This window comes from Mytilus californianus, unplaced genomic scaffold, assembly GCF_021869535.1.
Source record: "Mytilus californianus isolate M0D057914Y unplaced genomic scaffold, xbMytCali1.0.p SCAF_4, whole genome shotgun sequence".
Lineage (NCBI taxonomy): Eukaryota > Metazoa > Mollusca > Bivalvia > Mytilida > Mytilidae > Mytilus > Mytilus californianus.
The window spans coordinates 2,448,913-2,473,394 of record NW_026262690.1 but is presented as its reverse complement, the minus strand read 5'-3'; the positions used below and the strand labels follow the sequence as shown (position 1 = coordinate 2,473,394).

The following is a 24,482-nucleotide window of genomic DNA, read 5'->3' as shown; positions in this document are numbered from 1 at the left end:
TTGGTGGGGTTCGTGTTGCTCAGTCTTGAGTTTTCTATGTTGTGTTTTGTATACTGTTGTTTGTCTTTTTCTTCTTTAGCCATGACGCTGTAAGTTTATTTTCGACTTATGACTTTGAATGTCTATTTGGTATATTTTGCCTCTTTGGTCTGTACTTAATTTTTTTTTTTATTTTCATTTTTTACTGCATTTTGATCGATAGTATTTATCGTCGCGAATGGTTCTTTTTTATGATCACAATCTTCATTTGTTCTGAAGAAATTCGTATTTTGCATATACAGATTTGCTTCGTACACATTCTTTTGGCCACATTCGAAATTGATCTGTTTAGATACCTGTAACAGTATTCATTTTCATTTGACATAAAATGAAGCATATACGATATATAATTTTTGTTGTTCTGTGTATGTCAAGTGCAATGGATGAAGGAATATCCATAAGCAGGTGTCATTTGTACTTGAATCATAAGTGTCATGTGGACTTAAATCGGTGTCATGTGCACTTACATCAGTGTCATGTGCACCTAAATCTATATGTTATTTTGTCTACATAACATGTTAAATCTATGCAATTGAATTAAACTACTAACACATATTCATCATATTGCTGTGCTTTTATTTATATAAATAAAAAAAGTTAAAAATACCCGTCATAACAAATACAATGAAATAGTTAACGTGATAATGGACCGATTACTCAATGACCTCCGACAGTCTCCAAGTTTGTCAAAATATTGTTTTGTCTATTTTATCTCCATTTATCATTAAACACATGATTATGTTGTATCATAAAGAATAAATTGAGACAATCAAATTAGTAAAAAATCAACAATTAAAATAACAATACAATAATATTTATAAATATATATATACACAATCTTTAAACAAGATAACAAAATACTGGTCTTGCCATTTTCCTTTATGTTCACTTTGCCATTTATTTAATTTTAAATATACAAACACAATATAATATATCTACAAAAACAAATATTTTCCCTCAAACTATGTTGTATTATTTTAATATCTAAAAAAAAAAAAACGCTATCAGGATTTGCATGATAAAAACATGATATTTTGCATTTGTCTTTGCATTACTATAACATTATATACACCTGTAGTCCTTTTCACAAAAAATCTTAAGTGTAAAATTAATCTTACGATAAAAATATTTAGTTGAATTGTTAAGGAATATTTTAGACTTACGATAAATTTTACACTTAAGATTTTTTGTGAAAAGAGCTACTGGATATATACGACGTTATCGTTTTTAAAACGCTTACTCCGTGTTAACCTGCATTATTTTAATGTGTTTTGAAACTTTTCAAATTTGTAAAGGGCACTTAAAAAAAAACCAGAACATTTAACTTTTTAAAATATAACTTGGTTTTAGAAATTGTAAATTAGTCACAATAACACGAAAACAAATATTAACTCTTACTGCTTAGTTGAATCATCGAAGTATGTCAATAAATACTCTCATAGTTGAATCATCGAAGTATGTCAATAAATTCTTCCATGGTTGAGACATCGAAGTATGTCAATAAATACTTCCATGGTTGAGTCATCGAAGTATGCCAATAAAATACTTCTATGGTTGAATCATCGAAGTATGTCAATAACTACTTCCATAGTTGAATCAATATATTTTGTAGATTGCACATCTACAATGGTTAAAGCCAAGTATCTAAAATTGAATTTAATACGTTGATAAACAATAATCAAAGTACAGATTAAGTGTATTGGATACACTCGTATCAAATTGAATTTACGCCATATTTAGATATATCAGAAGCCACTAAAGATGTACCTATAACAATTAGAACATAAAAAATATCAAAGAAAATGGTGTCATTGAAAAGAATAAGAGCAGGAATTGATTAATTATAGAAAACGTGAAAACGTACACTTAACAAACATTTCAACCTTGCATTCAAAAGACAGTTTTGATCTCTCTGTGGAGTGAGGATATGCAAGTTCGTTTACGTGAATACATAAATAGTTTTACTTATTTTTCATTAATTTCCCTTGAATACGCTAATGTGCCATTACAAAAAGGCGAACATTCCTGGTGACATCATATAGAAAGAGCACGATCTTTTCGCTGATCATTGAAAAATAAAGATAAAGTTTGATATATTTTTTCTTAAAATTTCAGACAAACAGACTCTAAAATCACATTTAAACGTGACAATATACCTCCTCCCTCGACAATTAATTTTCTAATATTCAAAACTCTCGTTAAGCCTCGCGGATTAAACTGATTGAGAAATATCGTATCACACTCGATGCAGTAATATAATCAATTATATAAACAGACATCTTACATAAACCATTACATACACTACATGTATATCGTTATTTAAGACTATATATACTTCATATTATTTCATTACAAGTTTTATAAATATTTACTGCGGTAAGAACACAATACCATTACCAGATATAAATTAGCAATTTAATAGACAATAATTTTATGATCAGAAGGATTTTTGATATGACTATCACAAGGTGTACAAAGAAGTATGGCGATGAGGTTACAACAATGGACCTACAAAAATCTTTAGAAATAGTTTTTGCCTTCACGACTGCAATATTTTACATTCGGTGGTTTTCATGATAAACCTTCACATATTATTATACCAACATTTTAAGGCAGAAATACATATAGATACAAATCTTAAGGTGGATCATTGGTATATATTTCCTCAGGTAGAATTTTCTTATACTTTGCCAGAATGTAGATTTTCCATGCTTTTTTCGAAAATATAATAAAAATTATGGGTCACCGTGCTATTTTTCAAGTTACAAGTCGTGCAAAATTGCCCAAAATTGCATGGATTGTTCATGAAAAAACACTTTATTGGGAATAAAAAGAAATCTACGAGATAGAATTTTGAAATAAAATATGAGAAGATGGGTTTTAAAATAAGCTTTAAGAAAACAAAAATAAAAATGTTGTCACCGACCTTGTTTTCTTGCTACAGGTAAAAATTGAAAATTTCTCTATCATTCCTTTATAAAAAGTTTACCATTTGAGTTCTCTCCCCGTAAATGGCTTTGTTGGCTATTTGAGTCGAACAAACACACGCATTTGGTATTTGATAAATCAGTCTGAATAATGCAGTAAATCACTTATTTTTCTTTAATCCAATAAACAGTTTAACCCATTAACTGCCAATCTGTCTCAAAAATTTGCAGGTTTAAGCAAAGAACTAGACATACTGACAACTACTATTTTACAATCCAAGATGGCGGTATACAGTCAATCTACCTTAACAGTTAATTTTCAGTATGTCTAAACAAGCCGTTTTTTGTTTTGTTTTGTTTTGAATTAATTGTGAACTATATTTGAACGGCGGCTCTGTTAATAATTATAACACGATCAAGTTTTATATGTAAGCATTAGATATGAAACAAAGGAGTAGGTTCAAGAAGGGTCAATATTGGCCTTAAAACAACATGAAACTAAAAATAAGTTCTGTAATTTTATATACATAAGATAAAAGACGTGTAAAAATATCTAGCAAATTCAAAATCAATAAACTCAGAACCATTTCACCTGTAATGACTGTCATTCTGACGTCAAAATTGCAAACTGTAATGATTGAAATAATTATTTTGCCAACCTTTTGCCAAATTTGGGTAATTTCTACTTTAGACGACATTGGCCACATTGGACCAACTCAATTCTTTTATTAGGATGTAAATCTTACTCATGAATATTTCTTTATGATAATCGTTTTTTGGTCAAAGGGTTAGGCCAATGTTTTTCAGAAGGCAATATTAACCCTTTGAAACGGGAAATGTGGATAAAACTGGTCACATAGGCTTTGTCTAAAACAAACAATAATCAGAAAAGTGTCTATTTATCTACTCCTTAAAACGCTTTAAAAGAAATATTTAAAAAAAAGACAAGTTTGGTTGTTAATTTGCAATGTGTTCATTTATAGCTCTAAGAACAGAAGAAAGTATCCTCTTCAAAATAAAATCATCGAATCTGAAACCATTTCCGCAGGCAAATCATGGTTTTAATAACAGCTAAAGTCTTTGATCCCTTTGGGTCGAACAAGTCTAACACCAAAATATGTTCTTTGTGGATCTGAGGCAAAATGTATATTCATGGCATTTAAATCTTGAACAAGGCGTACCAAAATGATATCCTTACAATTCAAACGGAATTGTCCCATTTGATTCAATGTGTCCACTGGTCGACTGTTTGATCCATCACTATTACCATAATGCTGACCTCTACAAGAAACATATGTAGTTTTATTGCTATAACAATCACAGAATAACATTTATCATGTTTTCATCCACTTGTAAAAATGCAATGACTAGAAGTTATTGAGAACTTACTTTCCCCAGTTTAAAATGATGTTTTCTCCAAACCCCAAAGAACCTGTCTGAAGCAATTCATCATTTATACAAAATCTTACGACAGCATAGACAAATAATAGTTTATAATAGAGATTCCAATTTCGAAGTCATATATTTGAAGGTCGCAATCTAGTATTCGAATTTAATATCTGAATTTCAATATCCAGATTCTTAATAAAACTTTTAATATTTTGTTTAAAATTCCAAACTGAAGATAACCAATCAAAATATAACAAAAGTAGTCTTGAACAGGTAAATAGTCTGAGATGTATCAAGTGTAAACTGCACAGTCTGAGACGTACCAAGTCTTAACAGGTCAAACTTGGATGCACGAAGTCTAAACTGCACAGTCTGAGACGTACCAAGTCTTAACAGGTCAAACTTGGATGCACGAAGTCTAAACTGCACAGTCTGAGACGTACCAAGTCTTAACAGGTCAAACTTGGATGCACGAAGTCTAAACTGCACAGTCTGAGACGTACCAAGTCTTAACAGGTCAAACTTGGATGCATGAAGTCTAAACTGCACAGTCTGAGACGTACCAAGTCTTAACAGGTCAAACTTGGATGCACGAAGTCTAAACTGCACAGTCTGAGACGTGCCAAGTCTTAACAGCTCAAACTTGGATGCACGAAGTCTAAACTGCAGTCTGAGACGTACCAAGTCTTAGCAGGTCAAACTTGGATGTAAAAAGTCTAAACTGCACAATCTGAGACGTACCAAGTCTTACCAGGTCAAACTTGGATGCACAACGTCTAAACTGCACAGTCTGAGACGTACCAAGTCTTAACAGGTCAAACTTGGATGCACGAAGACTAAATTGTCGGTGATTTACCAAGTCTAAACCTCTTAGTCAGGGCTGTGACTGAGGAATGTACATATTAAATCTGCTTAGTCTGGGATGTGTCAAGTCCAAACTGCTCAGTTTGGGATGTGTCAAGTCTAAACAGCCCTATCTGGGTTGTACCTACTCTAAACTGCTCAGTCGAGTCGGGGATTTGTCAAGACTAAAATGCTCAGTCGGGGATGTATCAAGTCTAAACTGTGATGTGTCAAGTCTAAACTGTGATGTGTCAAGTCTTAACTGCTCAGTCTAGAATGTACGGAGTCTTAAGAGTTCAACATATAAATAGGAAGATGTGGTATGAGTGCCAATGAGACAACTCTCCATCCATGTCACAATGTATAAAAAGGTATATAGGTTGTATCGAGTCTTAACTGCTCTGGCGGGATGTGTCAAACCTGAGCTGCTCATTTTGGGATTTGTCAGATCTAAACTGTTCAATCCAATATACCAAGGGTTAACTACTCTAGCTGGTAATGTAAACCATGGTTTAAAGTGTTCAGTCTGGTTTATAACATGTTTAACCCCGCCGCATTTTTGCGCCTGTCCCAAGTCAGGAGCCTCTAGCCTTTGTTAGTCTTGTATTATTTTTAATTTTAGTTTCTTGTGTACAATTTGGAGTTTAGTATGGCGTTCATTATCACTGAACTAGTATATATATTTGTTTAGGGGCCAGCTGAAGGACGCCTCCGGGAATTTCTCGCTGCATTGAAGACCTGTTGGTGACCTTCTGCTGTTGTCTGTTCTATGGTCGGGTTGGTGTCTCTTTGACACATTCCCCATTTCCATTCTCAATTTGATTATAGCTCAAAGCGTCACAGTCAGGGATTTTCAAGTCTAAACTGCATAAAATGGCTCAGTATGGGATGTAACAAGTCTAAACTGCTCAGGTTAGGATGTTCCAAATCTAAAATAACCAGTATTGGATATGTCTAGCTTAAAATGTCTTATCTTGGATGTACATAGGCAAAACTGCTTTGTCTGTGATGTACGAAATCAAAACTACTCAAATTTGGATCTGTCACAGTGCTAAGTCCAGGATGTACCAACGTGAAGTATAAACTGCTCAGTCTGGGCTGTACTTTGTCTAAACTGTTTACCCTGCTCAGTCTGGGAACTGCTCATACTTAGATGTACGAAGTCTATACTGTTCAATCTTGAATCTACGGTGTCTAATTAACCAAGTCTGGGAGTATAAAATTCAAAATGCTCTGGCGGGATGTGTCAAACATAAGCTGCCTGTGTAATGTAACTTCTAGTCAGAGCTATAGGACTTTATCTTTCACCCTGCGTGATTTGACTTCTAGTCATAGCTGTAGGACTTTACCTTTCGTCCTGTGTAATGTAACTTCTATACAGAGCTAAAGGACTTTTTACCTTTAATCCTGTGTAATATAACTTCTAGTCAGAGCTATAGGACTTTACCTTTCATCCTGTGTAATATAACTTCTATTCAGAGGTATAGGACTTTACCTTTCATCATGTGTAATATAACTTCTATTCAGAGGTATAGGACTTTACCTTTCATCATGTGTAATATAACTTCTAGTCAGAGCTATAGGACTTTACCTTTCATCCTGTGTAATGTAACTTCTATTCAGAGGTATAGGAATTTACCTTTCAGTCTGTGTAATATAATTTCTAGTCAGAGCTATAGGACTTTACCTTTCGTCCTGTGTAATGTAACTTCTAGTCAGAGCTACAGGATTTTAGCTTTCATTCTGTGTAATATAACTTCTATTCAGAGCTAAAGGACTTTACCTTTCATCCTGTGTAATATAACTTCAAGTCAGAAATATAGGATTTTACCTTTCATCCTGTGTAATATAACTTCTATTCAGAGCTATAGGACTTTACCTTCCATCCAGTGTAATATATCTTCTATTCAGAGCTATAGGACTTTACCTTTCATCATGTGTAATATAACTTCTAGTCAGAGCTATAGGACTTTACCTTTCACCCTGCGAAATGTAACTTCTAGTCATAGCTATAGGACTTTACCTTTCATCCTGTGTAATATAACTTCAAGTCAGAAATATAGGATTTTACCTTTCATCCTGTGTAATATAACTTCAAGTCAGAAATATAGGATTTTACCTTTCATCCTGTGTAATATAACTTCTAGATAGAGCTATAGGATTGTCTCCATCAGGTACTCTGATCGTTTCATAGCCAAATGAAGGATACACTCTAAAGAAATAAAAAAAGCAACACTTCAGTAGGAATATTTTTGTCATACATTAAAGCATACATGTTTTTACTACAAGTAGTGAATTGCCTCTACCATGTTTTTTTTTGTATTTGTTTGCTCTGTTAAGCAGAGACAAGATGTTTAAGGATGCAAGAAAAGAATAAAGCCTCCTTGAAAAGACTGAATGAAATGTTGAACATTCAGATGATAAGAATATTTCAATTGTTCTATTTTTTCTATGACTTTTTATGACAAGGAAAATAAAGATGATTGCATATAAATAGATAAGATAGTTTTACGTGTATGAATAACGCCTTGAATAAATCAAGGTTTAGTCTTACGGCAAAATATCTTCATTCTTTAATCCAGCAACACTGATCTGAGAGTAAATTTCATAATACCCTGCTCTAGTTATATTTATTCCAACAATTTTACTTTCTTGTCGAATATATGTAAAACTCCATTGAAAATAACTGGGTGGTTCTGACCACAGGAAACACTTCTGGTTGTCAAGACATGCATCTGAATATAAATACAAAAAAGTGTCATTGTATGTTTCTGCAGTCTGAAGTCTTTATCATTGACAATAGCCATCTTAATCATTTATACAGAGATATATTTCATTATTTTCTGATTGCTAATACATGTATGAGGCAGGTGTTAACCATGAAAGTATGTAGAAGTATAACTAAATGGCATGGCATTACTTATTTTTTTTTAATTGAATTTATAAAGTAATTTTGAATCATATCACTTCTAATAAGGCCATCAATTCACATTATGTCATACCATTTCTAATGTCGTTTAAAAACTAATAAGACCATCAATTCACATTATGTAATACCATTTCTAATGTCGTTTCTAATGTCATTTCTAATGTCGTTTAACAATGATCAGTTATATACTTTTAAAGTGGAATTACACTATGCTATTGGCGTCATTATTGAGTCCCATACAATAAATAACCCAGTTTTACAAAAAAAATAGGAATTTGTTGCATAGTGGTTCTGTTAAAAACGTGTGGTCCATGAGCGTAAAAATGTGTGGTCTATGTGTGTAAAAATGTGTGGTCTATGTGCGTAAAAATGTGTGGTCTATGTGCGTAAAAATGTGTGGTCTTATGTGCGTAAAAATGTGTGGTCTATGTACGTAAAAATATATAAAACTGACAAAGATTAATTAATCGGAAAATAATTTTGCCTCTGTTTGTTTACATTGCAGAAAAAAATAAATCACCTCTAAGTTGATTAAGTCTTGGTGTCAGTTGACTTTCTGGCTGTTGTGCTGTTAAATGAACAAGCGGCAATTCTGACAAATCTAGAAAGAGAATCAACTAATATATGCTTCATCCAAATTTTTCAGTTGTTTAAATATATAGCTATGCTTGCATTGTGATATATTTGCGAGCGCAATAGTCAGTTTGTCATGTACAATTTAGACTGGTTAGCAATATTTGTCATCTATTAACAGAAATAAATACAATTTAAAACAAACATAAAACATAATTGATCACTTCTTTGCCGTTTCATCTAATAATGGCCGACTTGTTTTTGTACTGAAGCAGAATTCACACAGAACCCTCTCAAAGTTCTTTTATTTCACTTTCACATATATCTATGATGTTCTATCACTCAATAACCCATTTTTCCATGAGTGATTACATCTCGTACATCCCTGTGAACTTGAAATTAAGGATAATACCGAAAGTAGAATGTCTGCTTCATATCTTTATATTTTCCTCGACATTTACACTGATGGACGACTACAAACTAGAATTTATTGTAAAACGTAATGATTTCAACTTAATCAACTTCCCATTTCTCAGCAGTAAGATATCCTCTGATCCATCGTATGGCGTTTACAATTCTCAGTTAATACGTAACGCTCGTTCATGTTCACACAATAGACTTCATTAACAGGGGCGGGCTCCTCATACAGAAACTGTTATGTGAAAGAACGACTGAAATCGTTACTTCATAAGTTTTGCGTTCACAATCACAAATTGGTTGACCGATATGTTGTGTCGGTGTACTGTGTACTCACTAGCGACATGTTTTCGATGTCTTAGATCTTTAGATACATGTCGTCTGCTATGTACATGCTTTCGCGGTCTTAGATCTTTAGATACATGTCGTCTGCTATGTACCAATGGTGTCCTATTACCGATTGTGACATTTCTACTGAGTGTCAATTCTCGTGGCTGGTGTTGTAAGCATAGCAGGAGACGCTTTCCCTGTCGACGCACCTGGTCTCGCTTCTCTTTCCACGCGATTAACTCAGTGTCTATTGTTACAAATGATTTGTCTCTTCTAATTCGATTTACGAGATTTGAACATCGGAAAATAACTGTCACCTTAATTTATCATTGGCAGTCACAGAATTACCACACATTCTTATTTTTATATTACCGATATATGCATGTATGTCGAATCATCCTGAGTTCATTATTAGACTTGTTGGCACGAACTTGTATCTTTTAAAGTTGAAGGGCTCTCAATTTCTCGCCTTTGGCAGGTATTAGCAATTCGGATCGAAAAGTGACATGCAACAGCTCTGTCACAATTTATATTGGTAATTTATCTCTGTAGTATAATTGCAAACATCAACATGATATGCATCAATTAGGCCCCGGCACAAACAATACGACAAGTTTGGTTTAGTGATTTATGCTTTAAAATACAAATGGTCGAGCTCGTCAAAATAAAAGTTTCAACCACAGATGTTTGGCTGAAGTTGAAATATAAGAAATTGTGGGTCCTAAATGCTTCTCAACTTCGTACTTTATATAGCCTTTTGAACTTTTATAATTCGAGCGTCACTGATGAGTCTTTTGTGGACGAAACACGCGTCTGTACAACATTTAAATAAACCTGGTATCTATGATGAGTTTATTCATTGTCATGGTGTGGGGAGCCAATTCCTACATGTGCTAAATAGAATTGGAAAAAAACTCACTTCTTTGTAGTATTTAGATGAAATTATTCAATTCAGCTTGTCCTAGCTGTAGAAATAAGAATCAGATGACAACACTTATGATACCACACGCGCTAATTTATACTTCCTTACGACAGGATATAAATCATTTGAACGCTTATGGGACAGCTCTGCAAAATGTTAGTAAATACGCGAGGCATTATAGCAAAGGATACCACAGGCTCGAATTCAGCAATTGATTCAATCAATATCGAGACGGTGCAGAGCTGTCTTACCAGCCAATCGTGGTCACAGCAAATATTTACACATAAAGGTTCATTTAAAGACACACCTAGAAATTAGATTGGTAATGCTAATAAAATCACCAGGCCAAATTACAACCTTCTTTGTAATATATTTTATGTATACATTTTTACTGTGTCATACGGAGTTAATCCTCCATCTCACAGGTTGTGTGTATTAGATTTAGAAATGACCACTTCTAAATACTAGAGATTTTATAGAAAACTGAAATTTACCTTTTAATTTCTCCTCTAATTCTTGATTATGTCCTACAATAAAAAAACAATAACATTGAATCCTAACGGCTAAGCATTGAAAAAAAAAGGAATTAGTGTGACCTACATACACAAAAGGTCCCATAAAATAGTAGAAAATAACCAATAGATCAAAGTATGAACTCTTTTATTGATGTTCGTCATCTCGATAGTTGTTAAACAGCTTTCATTGACAATGACTTATATTTTACTTGACATGACTTTTCATAGATTTGGTAATTGTGTTTAAAGCAGATCTTTGACAGATTCCTTTTTCTTGACATTGGACTATTTAGAGGTTGATATATTGTACATAGACCCGTGAAATATATGTATGTTGATCTCTAGGTGTACATAGACCCGTGAAATATATGTATGTTGATCTCTAGGTGTACATAGACCCGTGAAATATATGTATGTTGATCTCTAGGTGTACATAGACCCGTGAAATATATGTATGTTGATCTCTAGGTGTGATTTTTTTGTGTCAATATGTTGTTGTCGTAATGGCATATACACCAAACTCCTTTCGGTGTCTATAAATGACTTAGTACTAAAGTATACACCAAACTACTTTCGGTGTCTATAAATGACTTAATACTAAAGTATACATCAAACTCCTTTGGTGTCTCTAAATGACTTAATACTAAAGTATACACCAAACTCCTTTCGGTGTCTATAAATGACTTAGTACTAAAGTATACACCAAACTACTTTCGGTGTCTATAAATGACTTAGTACTAAAGTATACACCAAACTACTTTCGGTGTCTATAAATGACTTAGTACTAAAGTATACACCAAACTACTTTCGGTGTCTATAAATGACTTAGTACTAAAGTTAGATTTTAATTATAAACGATGTGTAACAAACATAAGTTAGATAACATAGGAAAAGCTTCTTAAAAAGAATAATCAATTAGAATTTAATTAAACCTACTTCTATTTCTTCTTCTATTATGTCGTCGTTGCTGTAGACTACTTCTGGATTGTCGCCCGTTTTGATCTTCCTAAAATATTTCAACAGTATATGTGATACCAAACGAAGAATTGCTTGGCTGAAATGAAGTGCAAGAAAATATAAAAAAGTTACAGACCGGTAGACAGTAGAATCTATCCTATCAAAATATATGTCGACTACCAATAAAAATCCTCTTTACAAATGAATTGCACTAGAATTATCTTTGTGCAATGAATGTCTTAAAATGCCGATGAAACGAATGTTCTTACGTCAAATATGTCATTATGGTGTTGTTTCGTTATTCCTTGTCTATAATACTTGTTATTCAAATAGAACAAGTGAGGACAATTATTTTCTAGTTTGATAGTACCTGGCTTTACCAATGTCTACCTAGGGACACACATGTCTCCAGCGAAGTGACTTATAGAAATAAGAAGATGTGGTATGATTGCCAATGAGACAACTCTCCGCCAGAAGAACATAGAAGTTAACAACTATACGTCACCGTATGGCCTTCAACAAGAGCGGAAGTCATACCGCATTGTCAACTATAAAAGGCCCCGAAATGACAAATGTTAAACAATCTAAACGAGAAAACTAACAGCCTTATTTATGTACAAAACAATGAACGCAAAACAAATATGACAAACAGCAACGAACGACAACCACTGAATTACAGGCTCCTGACTTGGGACAGGCACATACATACTGTGATGGGGTTAAACATGTTTACGGGCGATGACACAGGACAAGTATGACCACAGTTCGGTCAAACGGTTACGAAAAAAGCCTGTTGTAAAACATGTCAGTACTATCACGATCTTTTAAACAATTAAACATGACTAAGTGGTAGTATAACTGAAAAAATAAGAAGATGTGGTATGATTGCAAATGAGACAACTCTCCACAGGAGACCAAATGACACAGACATTAACAACTATATGTCACCGTACGGCCTTCAACAATGAGTAAAACCATACCGCATAGTCAGCTATAAAAGGCCCTGAAATGACAAATGTAAAACAATTCAAACGAGAAAACTAATGGCCTGATTTATGTACAAAATAATGAACGAAAAACAAATATGATATAACAAGTTTTTCGATGAATAAATGGTGACTTTGTTATCATAAAATCATTCCAGAAAGTATCGACTAGTAAAGTCCAATCATGTGCCATATAGTCAGTCTACAATACCTTGCCTTTGTATTTCTCAACAAAAGAAATGTTGGTGTCAGTTTTTCAGTAAACTGCAACGTAATCTAAAACAAAAAGCTTGCAGTCATGCAACTGATTGAAACATTATTTTTAAATTAAACTTTTCTAGGAAATCTGTTCTATTGTTTTAAAGTCTGCACTTAAATTTCAAAACTATGCACGAAATTACACGGCTTCTTCGTTACCTGGAGACAGAGAAAATATTACAAAATGCGGCTTGCAATAAAGGTGAGGAGATGCACAGGCGACAACAGAAATTGTAAGAAGAAAAACAGACAACACCATGACTGAGAGAGAAAATAAGAACAGACAAACAACAGTCTAAAACACAAAACACGGACAACTAAAAGATAAAACAACAAGAACCCCATAAAACAACCTATGACCGAGTGAACTTGGGTGCCACGGAGGGGTAAACAGCTCTGTCCAATTTGTTGATAAACGTTCAAAAGAACATAAGGACCTCATCTTATTATTAGAAAATCGTTTAAATTCAACTAAAATATGTTCTGTACATACTTAGATGTTAATATGTTCTGTACATACATTTGTACTTAGATGTTAATTAATAACTATAGTATAGGTTAATGTCAATATCATAACTTTATTTTTTATCACGCTCCTTGCTCCTACTTTCATAAACGCGCTAATGCGTATACGTGCATTTGCGGAACAAACAAACAGGGGTTTAATTCTATGTTCTGTTGACGTTTTAATTTGCAGATGCACGTACAACCAAAACAATTGTATAACCAAACAAGCTGGACTGTCTTCGAATTCAAACTGTTCTTAAAAACCCACCTACAAATAGTTATAATAACTTGAAACCTGTGTTTGTAATTTGTCTTATTTTTATCACCATGAATAAAGTAATTTAACAGTTAATTAAATATTAATCCAGTAAAATGCTTCAAATTTTATTTCTAGTTTGAGACGTTTTGATGACAAGAAAATATGAAAAGAACAGATGTTTAAAGGGAATTACATTTTTATGTAATGGTTTCTGTTTAAATCATCTCTTAAATGTTGCATTGGAAGTGTTTCTATGCAATCAACGAACTATTGTAACAGGTATACACATAAATGTTTTCTTTATTTGCATTAGTAATGTCTACTGTTATCCTGATTCAATGTTGAGCAATCGGTAATATTGAAATTACTGTTACTTCACAGTTTATTGTGGGGTCCTCCTCGCGGTCCATATTTAAGCCATGTCGATTCGAATGAAAGACTACGTTTTGGAATAAAAAAAACAAAAAACAAAACGTTAAAATGGAGAGAACAAACAGCATGATAAAAACAATATATGTGCATTGGCGGGAAAACATAAATTGATTTGACTCGCTACGAAACAGGAGAATAGCTCGGCAAATCTTCGCTTTTCGTACTGTTCCTAAAGCTCGTACAAATACATTTTATATTATCCGACACTCTACAAATATATTGTATGTATGAGTGATTGTCATTTACGGGGATTACCAACTGACTTAATATCAGACAAGATTTTACACTGAGATGCAAGTACTTACATTAACTTTGCAAATTGAAAATTATCAACATAATTAGGCTATTTTATACTTTTCTGCTTTATGGAAAAATCAATCTGTTTAAACAGTACACAAATTATTCGATACCTTAAGGAAAATCCATCTTCTTAAACATTACACTAATTACTCAATATGATTATGCATTACAAAAAAAAAAGCAATCTGTTTAAACATTACACAATGAAAATAAGAATTCATAAATTTAGTGCGTCGCTTTTTTGGATTTACCTTCACCAGGCACGTTCAAACACAAACGGTTTTAAAGGCCTAGGATGTTAAGATACTTGAAAACGTCATATCTATAGGACCAAAAATCATTATCCAAAATCCATCTCAGGCCAAATTTGACTGAGGGAGTTGGAACTTTAGTTTCCAAACAGTTTTAAATTGATCAACAGAGAATTTAAGATAAGTTTATAATGTTAGTACCATGGTATTAACTCCTGAGGAGATGATACCGTTGAATACCAGCAGTCCACCAGCAGCGGTATCCACAAAGTGATAAAACACTGAAAATAACACTTTATAATATTAGTGCGTCCGAATAAACGATTCAATACTTTTATGAGAAAAGTGATAAAACTATCCCTATTTTTTTTAATTAAGAGTAGGCAACAGCATCATTCGCCTTCGTTATGCGTCATCAAATATCGCCTTCAAAATATTACATACATATTACTTTATCAATTAGTAAAAGAACATTTATAAGATCGTTTCCAATTCGTTTTTATCATTATAATCAAGTGGTTTACTTCTCGAAAACATAATCACCATGAATCCAGACACATAGTTAATTCGTTTGGCACAGACCAATAGCTTGTCTATCAGTTATATATTTGTAAAATTTCTTTTATTTATAACACTGGGTTTTATGTTGTCTCTTTTGAATTTTTCAAATTTGGGTAACACTCACATATAAAGTTAATAGATATAAGAAGATGTGGTATGAGTGCCAATGAGACAACTCTCCATCCAAGTAACAATTTATAAAAGTAAACCATTATAGGTCAAGGTACGGCCTTCAACACGGAGCATTTGCTCACACCGAACAGCAAGCTATAAAGGGCCCCAAAAATTACTAGTGTAAAACCATTCAAACGGGAACACCAACGGTCTAATCTATATAAAAACGAGAAACGAGAAACACGTATGAACTACATAAACAGACGACAACTACTGTAACCTTACTTTATGGGTTTTTGTACCTTTTTGAACACCAAATGGTAAAATATTCATTCCCCTTCTTGTTTGAAATCTTTCTAAACGGTCGATTGTAATATTGGCAATCGTACAACATCCTCTGTATTTGATATCTTGTCATATGATTGAGTATTCTGTAAGCCGACAGTTTTGTCATATGATTGAGTATTCTGTACGCCGACAGTTTTGTCGTATGATTGAGTATTCTGTACGCCGACAGTTTTGTCGTATGATTGAGTATTCTGTACGCCGACAGTTTTGTCGTATGATTGAGAATTCTGTACGCCGACAGTTTTGTCGTATGATTGAGTATTCTGTACGTGGACAGTTTTGTCATACGACAGAATAGATGGGTGATTACTCGTGCATTCCTGAAGAGGATAAATATAACATTTGCTTCCCTTTGAATATAAAGTTCTCCGTAAAGATAAAACAAGTCCGGTTGTCACCCTGATATAGTCTAGATATTAGAAACATACGTCTATGAGAAAGCAACGGTTGTTTTTCATAGACGTATGTTTCTAACGGCTAAATACATTAAGGATTTTAACTTATAATATCAGTGTATAAATGAAGTGCTAACTATCAGGACTGGCTCTATAATACGAAAAAAAAATTTGATTAGACTATTTAAATCTGACTTTAATCACATGCTGTAAAATGAATTTAGAAGTTTTAATTACGAAATTCATAATTCTTGCGTCTATAAATATTATAGTTGCATCAGGCGTCGATAAGCATTATTAAATCAAAGCCGAATGTCTTCGGTAAACTTAACACGCGCAATTGATAATTTGCACAAATGATAATTTGTCTGTTCAAAGTCTGGTAAAAAATTAAAAGCAAACAAGGAAATTGCAACTTGGTTGTTAAGCCAATTTCTCATAGATTTGTGTCATACCAGGACCACATCAATCTGCAATAAAATTTACAGTAAAACAGCTTCATGTGTTATCTTTTAGATTCTAGCAATATCATGACTTGTTTCTTAACAAATGATTAAATAAAAGATTTCTAAAGAAAGGCAACAATATAATATTCATGGGCTGTTGGCACATTTTAAAAAAGTATAAGGGAGTACAGAACTAAATCTAAAGTTCCATTGAAAGGTACATTAATAAAAAAAAAAAAAGAAAAAATGTATTTGCAATGTTTGCAAGTCAGGAATATGACAGTTGTTTTCCATTCGTTTGATGTGTCTGAGCTTTTGCCATTTGATAAAGGACTTTCCGTTTTGAATTTTCCTTGGAAATCGGTATTTTTGTTATTTTACTTTTTTTCCATTGAATTGTCTTAAAAGCGCAACATAAAGCGCCGATTATTTATTTGATTTTAAATATCAATAGGATTTAACAACTTATTGATTGTAACATGTGACTGAAACAAAATCATGGACCAGTGTTTAATCATCGAAATCAAACGATTGTGTTCTCAATTTACATAACTTACCAAATGTCGTTTTACAAACGTCTGAGGCTGCTCAGAGTCTTCCCATTTTGTTTGCAAATGTTTTATTTGTTTCTGAACTGTTGCAAAGTTTAAATGCAAGTAAAAGCAATATATGAGAATGATAACCAGCATAATCCCAAAGCAACACTTCAACCCAAAACGGCTACACCACGTCCCAGATTTCCTCTCAACTTCAGTTACCAAGTCAATACGAGTTTCCGGTCGCTTTGGCACAGTTTTGCACTCCATTTAGGTAAAGATGAGTTTGGGATTTTCCCGTCTTGACAAATTTCCTACATTTCAATTTTGGTAACACTTGGTCAAAAACATCAATATTTATTTAAATCCAGACAACATGCAAATTAAATAGGCGGAGCAATTCTGGAGGATTTAAGGTTTTAAAAATTGAAGTTATGCCTCTTGCACTTATTATGGATATTTATAAAAAGGATGACAAAAGGAAATACAATCTGAGTAGTAAGGAGATTGCAATCAAACATTTAAGTTAACAAACATTTACAGACATATGTCAAAGACTCATGTCAAAGAGATATTCGTTAGAAACAACATTCACATTTACAGACACATGTCATGTCAAAGATATATTCGTTGGAAACAACATTCACACATATTTGATTTTTTAACCTAAGTAATCCAAAGAAAACAGTATTTGATGAACCATAATAGAATATGTCTTTCGGCACCAGTTTACTTTAGATAGATATAAGAAGATGTGGTATGAGTGCCAATGAGACGGATTGTCGTGTGTTACTATTTACTTCTATAAAATGTTTATTTTTATTTTGGTAGAGCATGCGAGGTGACGAGGGATTTATATTTTAAAGAAATGTTGCCTAACTATATAATGAACCCTTATCTTGGTTTTATTGGGTCTAATGTTTGAAGAAGAAAACAATATCGCGAATCATATATTTTGCTATGAGATGTAAATTTATGGAAAAAAAACTTACAAAACCTAATATTCTTGTTATTATATTACTTGATATAATAAAACGTATTTAAATATCTTGTGCTTTTAAGTCGATTAAACGAACACACCTACATCCCTATTGTTAAACGTACTATCGAATTAGATCTTATATATAGATCTTACAAGATATATTTGATACAAATATCTATAATATCAAAGTTATGTAACTATAACTGACATCAATTGTCAAGAGGGTCATGAACACATACTATAAATATGATCTACTTATCATTGTAAGGTTTTAAGGTCTTATTTCAGTTATAACTGTATAGCCTTGCCTTTTGTTGAAAGTTTTGACAGTCAAAAAAGCATACGAAAAATATTGCGTTTTTCTATAGAACGAATTATTCAGAATATAAATATAACATAAAAATACGTTAGCGTTTAAATACGCATATATCTAAATATTCAAAGACAAAAATTAGCTAGGTTGTATTCGTTAAATAGAAAAGACTTCAATAACACAGTATAATCAGAACTTAACATCAAGAAAAAATTAAACATCTGGAATGAACAAAAGAACAGATTAAAATTTTTGTCTTAAATGCATGGTTTTTTTATTAGTTGTTATTGGCTTTGAACTAGCTGTCAGTGACTGCGAGTACACTCAGATCTGTACTTAGTGTCTTTATTGTTGTGGGGATGTATAAGTACCCTGCCACGTTCGGTCTGTGTTTTCGTTAGATGTATTAAGAGAACTTTAAATCTAGAAGGATCCAAACAACAAACAACAACTAGAACTAAAAATCTGGAAAGATCCAAACAACACACAACAACTAGAACTAAAAATCTGGAAGGATCCAAACAACACACAACAACTAGAACTAAAAATCTGGAAGGATCCAACAACACACAACAACTAGAACTGAAAATCTGGAACAAATCAAACAATACACAACAACTAGAACAAAAAAATCTGGAAAGAACCAAACAACAAGTGACAACAAGAACTGACCATCTATACGAAACTAAACAACATACAACAATCAAAACCTGGACGAAACTAAACAAAATACAACTGAATATGAAGAAAACATATAAATCAAAAACAATTAGAACTAAATATCTAGAAGGAAACTCAATCAAACACATTGAACAAACTGTACATCTGTAAGTCAGCACAACAAGCCAACTAGAACTAATCATAACGGAAGCAACTTAACCATATACGGCAACCATAGCTAACATCATGCAGGTATCTCAACGACACAAGCACGACAACCGTAAACATCTTAACCGCAGACAACCCGCTGTAGTGATGAGTTTTCCTTCTAGATGAGCAGCTCTGGTTATTCTATGATGATACATTCATCGTCTAGATAAGCAGCTTTGCTAGATCTGTCATCTTAAAAGTCATTTTTCACCTAAGAACAACCAGAGCTGTTCATTTAGAAGGTTATTCATCACCATAGAACAACCATGGCTGAACTAAAAGATAAATGTATCACCGTAGAATATCCAGAACTGAGCATTAAGAAGGCAAGTTAAGGATACATGAAAATTAACTGAATATGAAGAATGCAACTACAACTTAGACTGAGTCAAAAATATTTTAAAACCCAAAATCAATATGAAACGTAAAAAAGTTAATTTAGATTTGCTATATTATGCTAATTATTAAAATATTCACAAAGTCTTTCCTATTTATTTTAATTTGTGCTTGGAGGAACATCCTGGCACCCACCAATTACGGTGTTGGCTTACGTTATCACTAATCCCATGTGTTGCACGATGAATCTTCGTCATCAATTGTGGGTTTGGTTTAATATTAAGCCTGTCGTGCGTTTAATTAACCAAACAAACAAACAAATAGACGAATTAGATAAAAATTATGATAGTAGAATGAAATAAAGTCCATGATAAAGGAAATAAAATCCTAAGTCCATGATAAATGAAAGAACATCCTATGTCTCTAATTATTTCAATAAAATGGAAGTTTTTTTTTATTTTTAAAAGAGGCAGAACACAACAAAGGCACAGACAACTAGTTTTGACCTTAAAATAAATAAGATATCCGACACATTTAGATTGGAGTTTGTGTATTTAAAAGGATAACTTTTATCAATTGTCATACTTTAACCGTCAGATCTTAAACTATTTAATATGACCAAATTATAACATAATACAGTCACAATGCTTAACACATTAAATTGTACTAGCTAAACATCAAATGGATATTTAACATAATAAATTTGTTCTTACATGTAAGGTATTTCTGCATGCATCTTGTTATCAAACACATTCTGAGATTTCAAATTATAGAATTATAGATTCTAATCATGACCTTTCAAATATTTTCACCATCTAAATTAAACTGTATATTTTCTTTTATTTTTTCTAATAAAAGTGTTCACAAAATATGACAAGAAACAAATACAACTGTCTGCCAGGTCCAGTTTTGAAGGAGACAGGTGCGATTCAATTATTGTTTTATTATGACCTTTTGTAACATGAATTAATAGTTTATATTATATTCTTTTAATGCCACACTAATTTGAAATTACGAAATGTCAATGGTAACTATTTCAAAAACAGCTCGGTTAGTGACTGACGCCGAAGGGAGATAATCTATCGCACTTATATGCTAACAGGTAATTCTACAAAGATACATAACCCTTCAATACCTGTCGACTTGCAATTACAACTGTTTGATACATTTAAACTGATTTGGAAACCATTACATGCTGAAAAAAAATCATCTACAGTTTTGGCGAAATTTGTTAAAAATTAGATCCTCGACACCTAATTTTATGACATATGGAGAACTTGGTCGTACACCGTTAGATATCATAATAAAAGTTAGAATGGTGCGTTTTTGGAATAAACTTCTGGCCAATGAAAACAAACTAAGCAGTATCCTGTATCAAATAATGTTCAACTTAAAAGATGATTATACGTTCAAGTGGATTGATTATCTTAAATCGATTTTAGACAATTCTGGACTTAGCTATGTTTGGAATATGTAATTGCCATTAGATGTAAACCAATTGTTAAACGTTCATAAACAAAATCTTAAAGGTGAATACATTCAAAAATGGTATAGTCAGATTGACAATTTTTCCAGAAGTGAATTTTACGGTCTATTCAAAACAATGTTTGGTTTAGAAAAGTATCTTATGCAATTATCACCCATCGCACGTGAATATATTTCTAAACAAAGATGCTGTAATGTGAAAATGCCAGTAGAGCTGGGTAGGTGGTACAATATTCCGATAGAAGAGAGGGTATGCCATGTGTGTTCGAATGCTATTGGTAATTACTAAAATTTGGTTTTATTTCTTTCTTTGATCTTATGTGATTGTATTTGGTATACGTTAACATTTTGTCTCACGTATGAATGCGACAGAGTGTTTTTTTAAATAAAGCATTATCATTATTATATTGAATTTTGCGCCATGTATTTTGACTTTCTTTATTTCAAGATTTTCAACACCTTATAAATATAAGATGCAACTTCTACGTTTTGTTATAAATATTTGTTATTTACAATAAATATCAAAATTGTACAATGTCATTTTGCATTCAGAAATATTTAAGAATATTTCTTAATTTAATATGATTGTAAATAAAGATTTTAATAGCAATTTAGTATTTTCTGCTATTGAAATCATTGCTATTTGTTTTTAAGATTGTACTTTCAAGTATTAATGCAGAAAGGGAAATTTCTTTTGACAAATGTCAAAGGATGAATATAATTTGTATCTAGCTCATTTAAGCTATACAATCTCGAACTGAAGATTTGTCGAATCTGATATTAAACCCAGTATTTTCTGTGTACATACGGCAACTAGAGCATAATTAAAGTGTGATGGTAGGTCATTGGGAACCAGAAAAGTTCGAGACAATTTGGTCTTTGTGACGATGACCATTCACTGCCTTCGATATATATCTAAATGTTTAGATAATAAATTAGTAAATTTCGAGACAATTTGGCCTTTGTGAAGTTGACCATTCACTGCCTTCGATATATATATCTAAATGTTTAGATAATAAAATTAGTAAATTTCGAGACAATTTGGCCTTTGTGAAGTTGACCATTCACAACCTTCGATATATATATATCTAAATGTTTAGATAATAAATTAGTAAATTTCGAGACTATTTGGCATTTGTAAAGTTGACCATTCACTGCCTTCGATATATATTTGAATGTTTCGATAATAAAATTAGTAAATTTCCAACTGTTTATCCGTTTCTTCTTTTTTAAAATTTTAAATTAACTAATTTTTTCGAATTGATCTGAATGTTTACCGTCTAAAAAAAAGTGAGAAAAAAAAAAGAAAAAAGAAAAAAAAAAAACTCAAAATAACCAGCATGGGCGGATGCGTTTTAAATTCATATGACATAGTACTGGATAATTGTATTGGAAATTGAACAGCTCCCTCCCACCCCAGTTAATATCGTCATAAAGATAAAGATATTTTTCTTTCAATAAACGACTCATGATGATCAAATTCATTAATCTATTGCAATGATTGTTTTATGATTGAGAGACACAAATAATTTTGACAATCATATATACATTTGAATATAAACATTTGACACCTTAATTTAAACAACAGCCGGACCTGCGAAAAAAAAACTCGTAAGTCATGAACATTTCAGTATAACTTACGATCAATGTTTGTCGTAAGATGTTTTGTGAAAAGAGCCAGAGCCATAAGTATAAATGTAAAATAGCCTCAATAAAAACAGATTATATTAAATATAAACAGGCCAATATTCTTAATGGGTTACATATAAACATATCTGTACTATATCGATAGTAACTTTTCTCAGTTCAAAACATTTATTGATATAAGTTCCAATAATTTTCAATATCTTGAGGTTTATTTGAATAAAAAGTTCATTGAAACTAGCACTTGGGTTTAACACTTTACAAAAGTTTATCATAGAACTATTTTCTCAAAAAATTATAAAGGAAATATTCGAATAAAAAATGTTCTTCATCTTAAACTTTATACAATTTGCATTTTTTACATAAACTTTGTGATCTATCTATATTGTGTATTGCAAAGCTATCCTTCTGTATTTTAGGGGTAATGCACTTTTACTGCTCTTGCACAATACTTGCCTATCTTTAAATTCTCTGAATCCCAAATATTTGCTTTACCAAAATTGTTTTTAATTGAAAAATAAGTCAAGAGTATACCTTTCTCTGATTCAAGAGTATTTTCCTTAAGATCTTTCCAATAATTTAAAAAACGTACACATAATTTATCTTTAACTATATTACATAGTCGGCGAACATTTATATTTAAGTTTGGCAATTCTAGTTCTTTAAGTAAAATAGGTTTAATTGTATGTTCATGCAGATGCATTAGAGTTGAGACACAAGGATTTAATGATGCTAGGCATTGTTGTAATTTAAAACAAGCTTAACAAGATATAGCTTGTCTTAGATATATGTATTATAACATTTTACCTGTTGTACACCATGAAATATTAAACAAGACGTAATTCCGAGCATTAAACATCATATTATTTTAGTTCTTCCATTAGTCAATTTATGTACCTGTGTTACGTAATATGCGTATAATGATGTTTTTCTGCTCTTTGGTCGGGTTGTTGTCTCTTTGACACATTCCCCGTTTTCATTCTCAATTCTATTAGAAATGACAACAATAACGAGAAATAACTACTGGACAATACAACAAACCACACATACTACATAAACAACACATACCAACAACACCTGACTCCTCCGACTAAATAGAGGTCCAACAAAGTAAACAACATCGAACAATACACAACACGTTATAGGCACACAATGTAGTAGGGTAAAATCAGTTTTAAGTGCGCACACCTCCCCCTTATAATCTTGACTACATGTCGTAAAAGTCCCCCCCCAAAAAAAAAAAAAAAAAAAAAACCCAGAGCTTTCAACAGAATTACCATCACTTTGAATAATGAAATAAAAGTCGGCACATGATTTAGAATAGCAGGGTCAAAACGTGCTCGCAATGACACAATGTGTATGCATTAGACGCATTCTGGATTTGTTTTATGTTCATGTTTCTACTAACCTTGAACAATCATATGTTAGATTTTGTAAATCGATTACCCACAATGTATTCAACTTTCTGTCAAATTCTAGGAAACAGGCGTTGACTGGTTGTATTAAATTGTTCAAGTACATTTGAATCTTTATATTCATTTTCTGTGCATTGTCTTATTTGATAGATTTACACACTTTTTCAAACTTGATACTTTAAGCGTAATCTGGATGTAAAAAA

At 32.3% G+C, this 24,482-nt stretch overlaps 1 protein-coding gene across 3 annotated transcripts; it reads right to left on the bottom strand.

The window, feature by feature from the left end:
- Positions 1–594: 594 nt before the first annotated feature.
- On the bottom strand, positions 595–17,598 carry LOC127737281 (uncharacterized). Of its 3 annotated transcripts, none has more exons than XM_052247847.1 (8): positions 17,256–17,598; positions 11,821–11,890; positions 10,864–10,896; positions 8,648–8,728; positions 7,753–7,933; positions 7,318–7,410; positions 6,838–6,885; positions 6,608–6,645 (listed from the first exon to the last, which is right to left on the bottom strand). In XM_052247847.1, exons 1-7 carry the CDS (start codon positions 17,502–17,504, stop codon positions 6,882–6,884), a joined length of 711 nt encoding a protein of 236 aa, XP_052103807.1. In that variant the 5' UTR covers positions 17,505–17,598; the 3' UTR covers positions 6,608–6,645; positions 6,838–6,881. The 3 variants fall into 3 exon arrangements, with proteins under 3 accessions (XP_052103806.1, XP_052103807.1, XP_052103809.1); XM_052247849.1 differs by lacking the exon at positions 6,608–6,645 and adding an exon at positions 6,738–6,789; XM_052247846.1 differs by lacking the exons at positions 6,608–6,645; positions 6,838–6,885 and adding an exon at positions 595–4,247 and having other exon boundaries at positions 17,256–17,595.
- Positions 17,599–24,482: the final 6,884 nt, after the last annotated feature.

Bases quoted from the DNA above. Each gene is read 5' to 3' on its own strand.
- LOC127737281 (XM_052247846.1), bottom strand. From the start codon at position 17,504: ATGGAGTGCAAAACTGTGCCAAAGCGACCGGAAACTCGTATTGACTTG. The intron at 10,897-11,820 runs GTAGGTTTAATT...TTTTTATTGTAG, and splicing joins TAATAGAAGAAGAAATAGAA to GACATAATCAAGAATTAGAG. The intron at 7,411-7,752 runs GTAAGACTAAAC...TTATTTCTTTAG, and splicing joins AAGAATGAAGATATTTTGCC to AGTGTATCCTTCATTTGGCT.